This window comes from Thunnus albacares, chromosome 5, assembly GCF_914725855.1.
Source record: "Thunnus albacares chromosome 5, fThuAlb1.1, whole genome shotgun sequence".
In the NCBI taxonomy this organism is placed as follows: Eukaryota; Metazoa; Chordata; class Actinopteri; order Scombriformes; family Scombridae; genus Thunnus; species Thunnus albacares.
The window spans coordinates 8,783,496-8,795,684 of record NC_058110.1 but is presented as its reverse complement, the minus strand read 5'-3'; the positions used below and the strand labels follow the sequence as shown (position 1 = coordinate 8,795,684).

Below are 12,189 nucleotides of genomic sequence, written 5' to 3'. Positions count from 1 at the left end.
TAGTGCTGACATTTCAGCCAACATTGAAGTATCCGTGGCACTCAAAATCTTGAAATATGCTACTTATCATCTTCAATATTTGTTAATGCCAGCATTTTTCGGGAAACAGTTATTCAAAAAAAACAGCGCACCAGATTGTGAGAGATCTGTTCTTCAAGCTGTCCTCTTTATATTTTGATGCTCATATTTTAGAGATATATTATTTTTTAAGTAGTTTTTACTATTTGATCAGTTACTCATGGATTGGCACAATCCATGTGTCAGTGACCACTCTACATGGTAACAGACATGTGAAAACACTGCAGGGAGATTAGGATCCAATAGAAAACAAATCCTCAACTTCAACAAGATTGTCATTTGTCCTTTGTGCACCCAGATTAAACCAGTTTCAGACTGGTATCACAGTGTTTTTAACAAGTTGCAGTGTCCCAGCTGCAGCTGTAATCACACTTGGTGCTGCTGCAGAGACTGCTCCTGGAAATGATTCTCCTTGTACTCGTGGCAGATCAGTCCCAGTCACTGACCTGAGTAATGGTGATGCTCAGTACTGTATTTTCCTCTGCTGCGTTGCCGTGGTGACAGAAGGAGAGAGTACCAGCATGCTACAGAAAAGGTTCTGCTGAGAGTTGAAGAGTCACTGTATCTCTGACCTGTCTGTCTGTGTGGCTGACTGCAACGCCATTTATAGACATGGCGACACATTGACAGGCTGGCAATGAAAGAGGCTGTAGGTTTTCATGTTTTTGTTGAGTATTACTGTCCATCTCTACTTACCTGCTTTTTTCCAGTCAACCTTATAATTCTGCCTTTTTTTGGTTCAGTAACATCCCACATCTCTGGGGATGAAATTCAAATCCCTGGTGCTGCCATTCAAGCCTTCTGTGGAAGCTACACATCTCTGTGCCATGGTCCAAAGCTATACACCCATACCTCCAGATAGTTGCCCAACCTTTACCCCAACACTATGGTACTTCTCAACCCAACTATCCTCAGAATTACCCCGTGATGGAGTGACTTCTGTACTCCAGACTGGACTACTGTCACACCGTGTGTCTTCTGATAGGAATTAACTGAAAAACTCATATCTCAAGAAACTATTCACATACTGGTATGTCTACCTTCCAACTCAACTCCTGGCCTAAACAAGTATCTGCTTGATTTCTTTACTCCTCTGTCATGCAACATGGTAACATTGTTTTGAATGCCCAGTATTGCACTCTATTAGAATTAAGCTTGTTTTCATTTTGATCCCAGATAGAAATGCTGGTTTAGGAATAATGAGATTTTTGTCATAGTTTGGCTGTCATTCCTATTGGTAATCATAAGACGTTTCTAAGTGGTCAGATGACAGGACAGGTTTTAAACAAACCCTCGAGGTTAGCCAAACTTATTAAGTAGAAAGACAAGTTGTATTCTTCGACGATATCTCTAAGGCCCCTCCTCAGACCCATTATGTCTGTTACTATCCTTTATGTACTACAGTATCTAATAACATAAAAACATCCCTCTCCAAAAAAACCAAACCAAAATCTCCTTGGTGTCTTTGACAGCAATGTTTCGTCCTCCCAAAGCCTGCGGGCTCTTGTCAGGAAAGCCTGCTTCATTCTCTTCTCTCTGCAATGTCTCCTAGAGAAAAGTAGTCTTTTTCATCTTTCTGTCTCGACATCCCTGGGTTTAATGTGTAATCCCTGCCTCAGAGGCTGGCTGAGAGACAGAGTGAATGCCTGGACCCCACTGGGGCTGCGGCAGCTGCAACTTTCTCTTTCTGCAAATTAGACTCACAAATCGACCGTCGGACGGTCTCAAAGGCCTTGTGTGGGAGGCAGACGCACAAAATGAAGAAAACTGTCAAATGCTCAGAAGCACACAATGAAGTACAAGCGCTCCACAATACACCTGGACCAGTTACTGTTCACAACCAGAGGACACAGTATGGATTTCAGTCCAGTTGGTGCCTTGGGACCTCTCAAGATATGAAAGCATTTCTCAGGGGAAAGATCTTGAAATAGGACTTTTTGTTAAACAGTGATGGGCAGACTTCAGACTATCTGGACTAAAGTTATTCAGTATGGTAGTTTTAATGCACTGCGTCTCTCAGCTTTGTCCTTGGAAATACAAAGAATAGCTTAATTTCAGTGTTATTCATAGGTGAGTACAATGCGACATACTGGAAAAGGCTTACTCCGCTGAACTTACCTCTTCTCTTGACTTCTTGTTTCTAATTGGATGTCTGGATTACAACCAGGCAGAGAGAGCATCTTCCCCAGAACCAGGTTTAGTTTGTGGTAATTTGTATGTGCATGCATAGAGGAACTTGGAAGTATGCATGAAATATGTAAAAATGTATTAAATCAAATTTCAACAAAATAACTGACTCAAAGCAGTTCTGGGGTTCAGTAGTGTTCCAGCATAGTGTAAAGTAATAGTTGCTTTCTTGGGCTATGGGAAAAATATAATAAAGTGAGGTAGTTGACAGAAAATTAATCATTAGAAATTCTGATTATAAATCAATAGCTTGAGTAAAACTGTAAACTTAAAATCTTTGTATTTTGGACTGTTGGTCGGACAAAATGAGCAAGGAAGGTCTTCAAGTATCTACAACCAATTACTTGCCCTGGATTCAACCCTCCTTGGATAACCATGACCTGGATGACTGAGAATCTTCACAGAAATCAAGAAAATAATTGTTAGTTGCAGCCCTATAATGAGATAAAATATAAAGCTAATTTGTCGTCCTCTGTGCGCACTGTACATGATGGGTATTTAAAGATTACAACATATATAGTATATGCAGTGCAAAGCAGGTTAATCCCAGAGACTTTAAAATTAATGGACATAGCCACTGTGATGTCACCCATTGGTTTGTGGACTCCCATTTTGAAGCCACGAGTTTGTAATTTGACCGTCATCATTTTGAATTTTTGAAGTCAGAAGTGACCATATTTGGGCGAGAGGGTGGAGCTGACCCTAATGCTAGCTGCTACCTTGATTAGCACAGTGCATTTACAATCAATGGTTAACTGTGATAGCGAAAAATTATCTTCATCTTAATGTACTTACCGGAAAAACTGAACATCCGACTCCTTAGGGGGTCTTTTAGTACAACCAAATGCTGAACAAAACTTTTTTTAGGCAACCAAACTATAATAGTGACGGCTACACCTATACTCTGTGAATCTGGGGTTGGTTACGTTACATTACCTAACTAATGTTGTCGTTGTGGTAACGACTTGCCATCTGTCATTCAAAGCAGCTGTGCCCTTAAGTATGCATGACTTTAAGCCTTAATGAAATTTAAACATGTGAGTTACATAAAAATTCACCCCCCTTACAGTTGTCATGAACAGGGAAATAAGCTATAGAGACCAAAACCATCTTTTACCAGGCTGTAAACATGTTTATTCCTGCTCTCAAATTTATTTTTTTAAAATGGGCGTCTATGGGGAGTGACTCGCTTTTGGAGGCAGCCTCAAGTGGCTATTTTAGGAACTGTTTTTGGCAGTTCCACATTGATTTCATTTTTCATCCCCGGAGGTTGCCGCTTGGTTAATCTGACCCTACTGAGGAAGAGTTCTATATTTTTTTATTTGTTCAATTGTAAATTGCTCATAAAGATTATATACAAACATAAAGGCTCTCACCTTTCATTCCTCATTTTTGTTGATTAAGTAACTGAAGCTCGTTCTGGTGTCGCACTTTGAATAAGACTGTCAGGAAATTCTTAAAAACTCAAGTTTAAAGCATATATGAATCCTCCTTTCACAGTCATCTTCCATTCAGTGCTGGGGATTGATCTTGTGAATTTCTGACTCACAGGATCTTCTCTGTAACCTCATAAGTCAAACAGCCACGCCTGTGCTGTCAAGTCAACTAATCTGACTTTTCTCTTTGTTCTGCAGAGTACGCAGAGAGCATTGGGGATGGGAAGAGTGACGAGTTCAAAGAGGCTGAGCGGAAGAGGATCATGGACCTTGTAGACAGCTTCTAATCTCTTTTCACACAAACACACACACACACACACACACACACACACACTCACACACACTCAAACAATATGTTCTTACACGTGAGAACATTGAAAACCCATAGTTCTGATTTGGGACTGATGGTGACCATGACCTTGACTCAGAACTAAGTGGTCTATTTTCTGTAACATACAGAAGTATGTTTACATGCACAGAAATACTATGATTCCTAGTCCTCTAAAGGCAATCCTTTATTTACTGATTTTCATGTAATTTTTTAAATAACCTGGTTTACATTACCACTTTTACCATACCTGGTTAAAATCCAGTGATGACTGTGCAGTTTAACATACTCACTGTATGACCAGTAAGAGTCCAGAAGATTGCAGCTCCACTGAAAGATATAGCAAAGATGAAATGTACTCAGTTTTGTTCATTTTCTGTACTGTGGTGTTGAACACTGCGGGGTAATTATGGACAGACGTTGCAGAGATCCGCAAACTTAATATTTCTCCCTTGGCCCTCCCACTTTACCTGCTTTGTTTGTTTGGGATTTACATGTAAAATATTTTCTAATAAAACATTTGGTAATAAAATCCTGATTGCATGTTTGGTTTGTTTGATTAATGTCACGGTTTAGTGAGTGAGATTGGCACAGCTTGTTGATAACAGTCTGTGCATATGAATATCATTATGCCTACACTCGGTTACTGTTGCACAGAGGCACAGATGGAGACAACAAACCTATATCTGCAGCTTTCTTTGCAGGGGAAAAGAATCCTCACAGAAAGGCAGACCTGCTTCTTTTTTATTTGTCTGAACCCACCCGCTGCTGAGTCTCAGCAGCCTCCCGGAGCTCTCAGCCCACTGCTGTTTTTCTTTGTGACGATTTTCACACACATCAGTGTGGAGGTGTATTATGGTTGAGCTGTATACACAAACAAACCAACTGTATTATTCTCCCTGTCTTGTGCACCATACTTCACTGTGTCTGTATTTATGCTTAGGAGCAAGGAACATTCCCAATTACTTCTGCATTTTAAGTGTGTGAGAGAGAAGACAGATCAATGCAGAGAGGAAATAGAAGAGGATGTTTTGCAGAGACTTTATCAGAGTAGTCAGGAGATGACCCACTTAAACTCAGTTTACCCACTATTTTTAGTCTGATATGAATCTTTGTCATTTTCATAGCACACTGTATTGTCAGACAAATTGTGCATTAGCAAACAGGAAACTGTTTTCTAAATATATATTCAGTTGTTTGTTGAGATCAAAGTACAGTCAGCTTCAACATATAGATAAGAATCATCCCCTGCTGACACTAATAAGCAGCCAGTGGTGCAGCACTTGATTCAATACTTGACTTTATAACACAGAAGAGAAGGGAAAGCGCTGTTTATCTGAAATCTCAAATATCAAAATACATTTTTATAGTATTTTTTAAATGCATTAGTGCATGAAATTTACTTTTTCATATTGGCTTTTTACATATTTGTCTGTCTTAATTACAGTGTGACCAGTTGAAGAGTCAGGATTTCTGGACTGAGCATTAGGCTGATTGGTTGGTTGAACTTTTGTTAAAATGTCATTATTTGTTATAGCTAACATCCGTTTAATTATGTGGGATTAAGACTATTTATTCCAAGAACTCAGCCAGCTCATTCGATTAATGTAGTTCTAGTTAATTCAGCTACTTGAAGTTGACAAATGAACTGTCAAACTCAACTTTTGAGCCAACATAGACGAGAAGTTATAAAAGTGCTCAGGACAATGGAAAGTTTGAACATCTACTATCTCTCAGTGACAGCTGTGGAAACTTCATCTGCTGGTGAAGACCATGTGATATTGTTGAAATCTTGAGAAAGAAGTGGAGATTTTTTTGTCAGCGGCTGTTCCCAAGTTTAAGAATTAAATTTAGGTCAGTAACAGATTTACAATCTTTGTAATTGGATAAATTAGATATTGTTTTGCCTTTTTTATGTCAGAACCCTGCTATTAACTCACTGTCCTGTCAATATTTGAACCTTAATGAGTGATAGAAAATAACTGGCTAATCTAACATCTGATCGGTGGGACGACAGTTGTTTCTGTGTTCTTGAATAACTCATTTATTGTATGACATCCTCTCTGGTCCCCTGACCATGATCCTGGCAGGAAACAGCGGTGTGGGGGGGGGGGGATAGAGGCCACACACTGACAGCTGTCACATCTGCTACCTTTCCTAAGTGTCTTTACAAACTCTAATATCGCTTAGTAACAAGATGGGTAGAACGGCAGGGCGTCGTTTGCATATTGTATTGGCAGAGGAGGCCCAGCCCCATGCATCTCTTATCAGTGATTATGACTGCGGCGTGTTTAACAGCGGTTGTACAGCAATTTCACAGCCGAGGGGAGGGAGAATAATTGTATTTTCCGAATGACTGAGTGCAAACACTGTGCACTGCTGGGCTTTTGGGCTCCTCTCTTTTAGTAGGAGACTGAGAGGAGAAGGTATTCTGTTATTGAGAGTAAGCACAAAGATTGATACTGTGTAAAACTGGGACATTGTAAGATTTAAAGCCTTATGTGCCTACAGGCCTCCAGGACCTGAAAATCAAGCTCAATAATAACATATTTTTCCAGGTGTCACTAACGGTGGAGCTGAGAGAGGATACATGTTTAAAATGTATTGTCATCAGAAGCACGCTCTATCTAAAAATACATTTCAGAGAACAAACCTGCCTTTAAGTGTCCAACAATCAGTCGGAAACAATAGAATGGAACAAAGTAAAAAATAACGAACAAGACACAAAAAAACATATTTTAGAGTTGTAAAAGGGCTTCCTGACTTATCTAAGGCTAAAGGCACTACTGATCTTGGTGCATGGTCACATCAGAAAGTGGACCCGCGGGAATCATTTGTCCATCCTATCGAAATTGCTTGATGATGGACGCCTGTGATAACAAACTTGCCCAATTGTCATAAAGGCATCCCAATTCTTTATTTTCATTTAGGAGAAGGGTTTTTGGTCTGTTTGTCAGTATATTTTATTCTTTTAATTACTTGAACTAATTTCAGTCTAGTTGCAATGAAAGGAAATGATATTTGGTTTTGTCATTCATCAATTTTCAGTCACTGTGTGTTGAGTCTGTTGAAGCGCTCTGTTAGTCTCAGTCATGATAACTGGAGAAGAGAAGGAGAAATTTCACTGGACTACATCTATGTCTTACTTTCTGTCTTGGAAAACCACCAAAATGGTACAAAAAACATTAACCAGTAGCAGGCTAGCCAGCTGGTAACAGGCTAACTCTAGCCCGCCAAGCTAGCTGGCTTGCTTATTCCCAGTTAGCAACCTAGCTAACTCAGTTGCTTACCAAAAAATGAATTGATGCAGTTTATGTATTTTACTATTGATAGCTGTGTCACAACCAACTACAAACCATGCCACACCTCTTTGGTGGAGCAGTTAATACTGAGCAAAGCCTAAAAATGCATGCTAATATGATAGCTTCCTCATTTACATACTCTCCTAGAGAGTGTGTAAAGGTGTGTTTCCTAGACTCTTGAGACTATTCATCAAACTTCCCCAAAATTGAACTGTACATGAAAGTTTCCTGCAGATTTTTTACTTTTTTTTTTTTTAATCTGTGAGTAAATCCACTGATCATTGCGATTCCATTGTAATTAAATGATTTGGGTCTAAATATTTTCTGTCATAAAATCTGATATGACCAGTCCCTTAGACTCTGAGTGAAAGAAATGAAAACCTAACAAAAAAACTGGGAAAAACATTTGGAGGGTCAAGTCAGTGAGGAATGCCCCATCAGAACAGCTAAAAGCAGCATGACAAGGTGGAAAGATGGCACCCACCTGTGTCCACTGCCAGGTGAAATCACTGTATGTGACAGGTGTCTGTGCTAAGCCTGACATAATTCAGCCATGATCATGCCATACAGACGGCAGACACTCAGTCAGTGTATGGATGCTGACAGAGCAAGAGGCAGGCCTGGACTGGCTTCCCAGCAGTCACTTTTATTAATGGCTGTCTGAAGTATTGGAAGTGGGACAGTGGGAGACATGAACTGGACAGGCTGGAGCTAGTCAAATGACAGCAACAGTTGATTATATTTGAATTAGAATAGTTAGATTTCTTCAATTGCAAGAGGAAGCTCATTTCCAGAGAGGGAGGGAGATGTTTGGGACAGTGTAGTCTCTCCTGGTTCAATGAAATCTAAATGTCTTGGTTGGCCGGTCAGTAGCTATGCTGTGCATTCAGATAGCAGCAGTGCTTACAGTTCAAATGTATTATAAATTGTCCTTTATACCTCAACATCATCAACCCTGCCTTGCTGCCGCACAATTATATGACTTCACACACATAAAACTGTCATCACTCAAACCCATGGGCTCAAAACAAAGCTATTAATTGCTGTCACAGTCCAACTGTCAGGCTGCAGCAGTGGTCAGCACAGGGGCTGAGCTCAGCTGTTGTGTTAAGTTATCACCATTAAACAGGCCACTCTAACTCCCTACATGTTATTGGACACTGAAAAACATTCATTTGCCATGCTTGTTTTATTTTGGCATAGCACAATATTAGTAAAGCATGACCCAGTAAATGGGGTCTAATGATGCCCCAGAGGTAAACTGACCACCAGTTGGTGATCATCATAAAGGCATCACCATGAGGGATAGAAATACAAACTCAAGTATATTGTCCTGTTTTCCATTCCTAACACCTCAGTACAGCTGATTATTATGTAAAGTTTTTGGACCAGTTTGTGCAATTGTAGTTTATTGTGTTTTATGGAACGTTTAAGCATTCATAGCACACAAATGTCTGGGATAATGGCTTTTAATAAAGAGGATAATTGGAGTCAGGTAATCCAATCAGTGTGTTGACATTCAGATATGAGTTACAGGTCCCTGGCTCTGTAAAAAAGAAAGAAAAAAACCCCCCACAAAGTTTGGTTACCACTCGGGTTTGGTCTTCAAAGCAGAGTTCTGGTGAGCTGAAACATGCCTCTATCATGTAGAGGCATGTTTCAGGCAGACTGTGCAAAAATGGCAAAGATCAGTGTCATATGTATCAGAGGGAGATTCCAAAGACCTCCAAATGGATGATAATGGACCTGCAGGTGTGTTATACACTTGCTAATGTTTGTGTTCAATGGGCCATGAATAATTATAATGAAAAAAATGAATGGTGTTAATGGACAGGAAAAATACGCCATCAAGAAAAACAAAAATGTCTGCAAGTCTCAAGTTTACTAAAGAATAGGTTTCACAAGGCTACTGGAACAAAATACCGTGGACAAAACCTGGAGAGAGAACACTGACCTTGATTAAAATGTGATGGAATAAATCCTACTAATGAACAAATAAATACATTGAAAAACGTATTCTTTATTTTATTCTGTAACAACCTGACACACCTAATATAGATTAAAGCTAATACATGTTTTAGATTCAAATGAACATACAACCATTGTATAGACTCATCTATTTAGACAGAAATTATCAAAACAAACCTATCTCTGACATTATGTCCTATACTGTATGTAGAAAATTTGACAACTCTATTGTGTATCAGTATCGTCATAGACACAAGATCATAATTTAGGAGCATTTAATATACAATTCCTGTTAGTAAAGGTAATAAAAAAGGCTTTCTCTGGGTATTTCCTTGAAATAAATGGGGCACACAGTATATCATTTTATCTAACAGGATGGACAAAATGCCCCCGGCTATGCTGTCCTGTTATACAAGCAGTAACATATTGTTCCATAAAGTCCAATAGTCCATATCATAGTGTGGCTTGTCATGAGAAATTTTATCTTCCACTGTTCAATTTGTGATCAATTCAGAGGCTGCATTCAGTACCTTGGACAGCGACACACAGGCTGCATTACAGCAACACAGAGGCGGCATTTCAGCACCACGGACAGCGACACAGTCATTCTTTATCTCCCTTTCAGTCTTTTTAAGCAGACATTCAGGATGAAATGGGCTTATTACAGTTTGGCCCAAACACTCTTAAGTGAGTGAGTGAGTGAATGAATGAATGAATGAATGAATGAATGAATGAATGAGTTAAAAGGCAGATCGTAGCAGCTCTATTAGCCCCCTGATGAAGCCTTTTGGATGAGATGCACAAACGTCTCCAAGAATCTAAAACAAGTCCAGTTGCCTTTGACTTAGCTCTTCTGAATATACCAGGGCCTGGATGACTGAGAATCTTCATCGATCTATGAGCCCCCATTCAAAACCAGGCTTCCCACTAGCAATAGATGTTGTAATTCAGACTGGTTGGGGCAGTCTTTCAGTCGCACTAAACACTAGAACAAAGTGGTGTGCACTGCAGGCACTAGACCAGAGGCCTCATTTATAAAACAGCGCGTAGGATCCATACTTAAAGAATACGCACAGAATGCGCACAGAAGCCGAAAACGATTTAATTGATTTTGCTTTGCCTCCATGATTTTATCCCTTCTCCAGGATTTTATTGTGTTTACTCTTTTACTATATCTTAATTGATATTTATCCCCTGTTTCAATATACATACATATATATATGTATGTGTATTGTGTATATGTGTGTGTGTGTGTGTGTATATATATGTGTGTGTATATATATATATATATATATACACACACATATATAAAATTTCTTTTGTAAAGCACTTTAAGCTGCATTTTATGTCATGAAAGGTGAGTACGCACCAATGCACGTATATTTCCTAATCACAGTCCACCTGGAAATGTGCGCACGTGGATCAGTCTCATATCCAGTCCTCTACACGCCCATATTCAACCATAAACGGTCGATGCAAAAGTATTTATGAATACTGACGTGTTTCTTTCGCCGGACCAATCAGTTTCTCTGTCTTTAGATTCTGACCAATCAGTGTTGAGAGTCATCGTATTGGCCCTCTCGCTCGTCATTTGCACGCGGGCAGCTGCAGAGGAAGGACCGTAACAGCCGTGAACGGACTTTTATTGTTTTGTGTCTCCGTTGTCTGACGTCTTGAAGTTATGTGTATAACCGAAAACAACCACACAACTTTTTCAATAAACATTCCTGTGGATCGTAAAGTTAGACATCTCTGGTGAAGTTCGTACCGGATACACTGCAGCGGGCTGATTCCCAGTTAACCAGTTTTAAGTAGTTTTTACACCACAGACACTCAATGTCTAAAATACAATAAAAAATGTACTCATTTATATTTACTCCAAAATCCAGCATAAAGGTATCTCTCTAATTTCCACAGTCCATATAGGAGTGCAGGTGGTGAAGTTTGCGTACAGGTGAGCACATTCTTCCGTCAAGTTTGTTTTTATAAATCACAACTTTTGCATGGGGCACGCCTCTTTCAGGCCCCGTTTTGTGCGTACGCAACGGTTATAAATGAGACGCCAGGTATAGCAGTCTACAGGCAAGACAGAAAAAGTTAGTGTGTAATGTGGTTGTGGGCTGCTGCTGCTGCTTTGTTAATCTGATACTAAATTTTGTGACTGACTAAAATAACTTTCCTGCAAAAGCTCTGACTGGCTAAGCCCTGACAGATGACAGAAAACTGCAAAGTAAAGAAAAGAAAAGTTAAAGTGGCTACAAGGCCCAAATAAGATCATAAATGGGCTCTAATTACCTCTTCAGCATTTTACTACCAGCAGGAGAAAAAGTCAATTGAATTCAGATGTACGGCTCACAAATTTCTTGTCCTCTTGGATTATTAAATTATATATTTTTTTTCAATTTTTACTTCAAGACATTTTTACTAGAGAGCAGGTTACATTACATCTTATACAAACTCACACATTGTAGCTGATTTGGATTTCTCTGGACAAGTCTTTAATAAAAACATCTCACACCTGTGTGGTCACTAGGATACATATGACACTGTGAGGGAGACTGTTGGTAGTCGCTTTGTTTAGCTAATTCCCCTTTAAACACGGCAGTAGAAAAACATGTTACTCCGTGTATTAATAAAACATAACCATAATAAAAATGTTGAGGCTTTGAACCTTTCAGTGCTCTCCCGCTGTTTTATAAAAGCGCATTTTCTTGATGAAAAATGATACCTCCTGAAGTTTACTAAATGATGTGTTTTTATATCACCCCTGTTATAATTGATATTCCCCACTGTAAGCCGTGGCACTTCCCATTTGGGAGAGGTCTCCTTCCGCCGCATGTAGAGCCGACTGCACGGAAGCAGAGCCAGTCAGTCAGTCAGTCTGCTGGCA

General features: G+C 39.5%; 1 protein-coding gene across 1 annotated transcript in view; it reads left to right on the top strand.

The window, feature by feature from the left end:
* ctnnbl1 (catenin, beta like 1) overlaps window positions 1–4,561 on the top strand; it is a 61,194-nt gene extending 56,633 nt beyond the window's left edge. Inside the window, exon 16 of the mRNA XM_044352339.1 lies at window positions 3,900–4,561. Coding sequence (XP_044208274.1) covers window positions 3,900–3,988 — 89 coding nt within the window. The 3' untranslated portion in view covers window positions 3,989–4,561. The remainder of the gene's footprint in view (window positions 1–3,899) is intronic.
* Window positions 4,562–12,189: the final 7,628 nt, after the last annotated feature.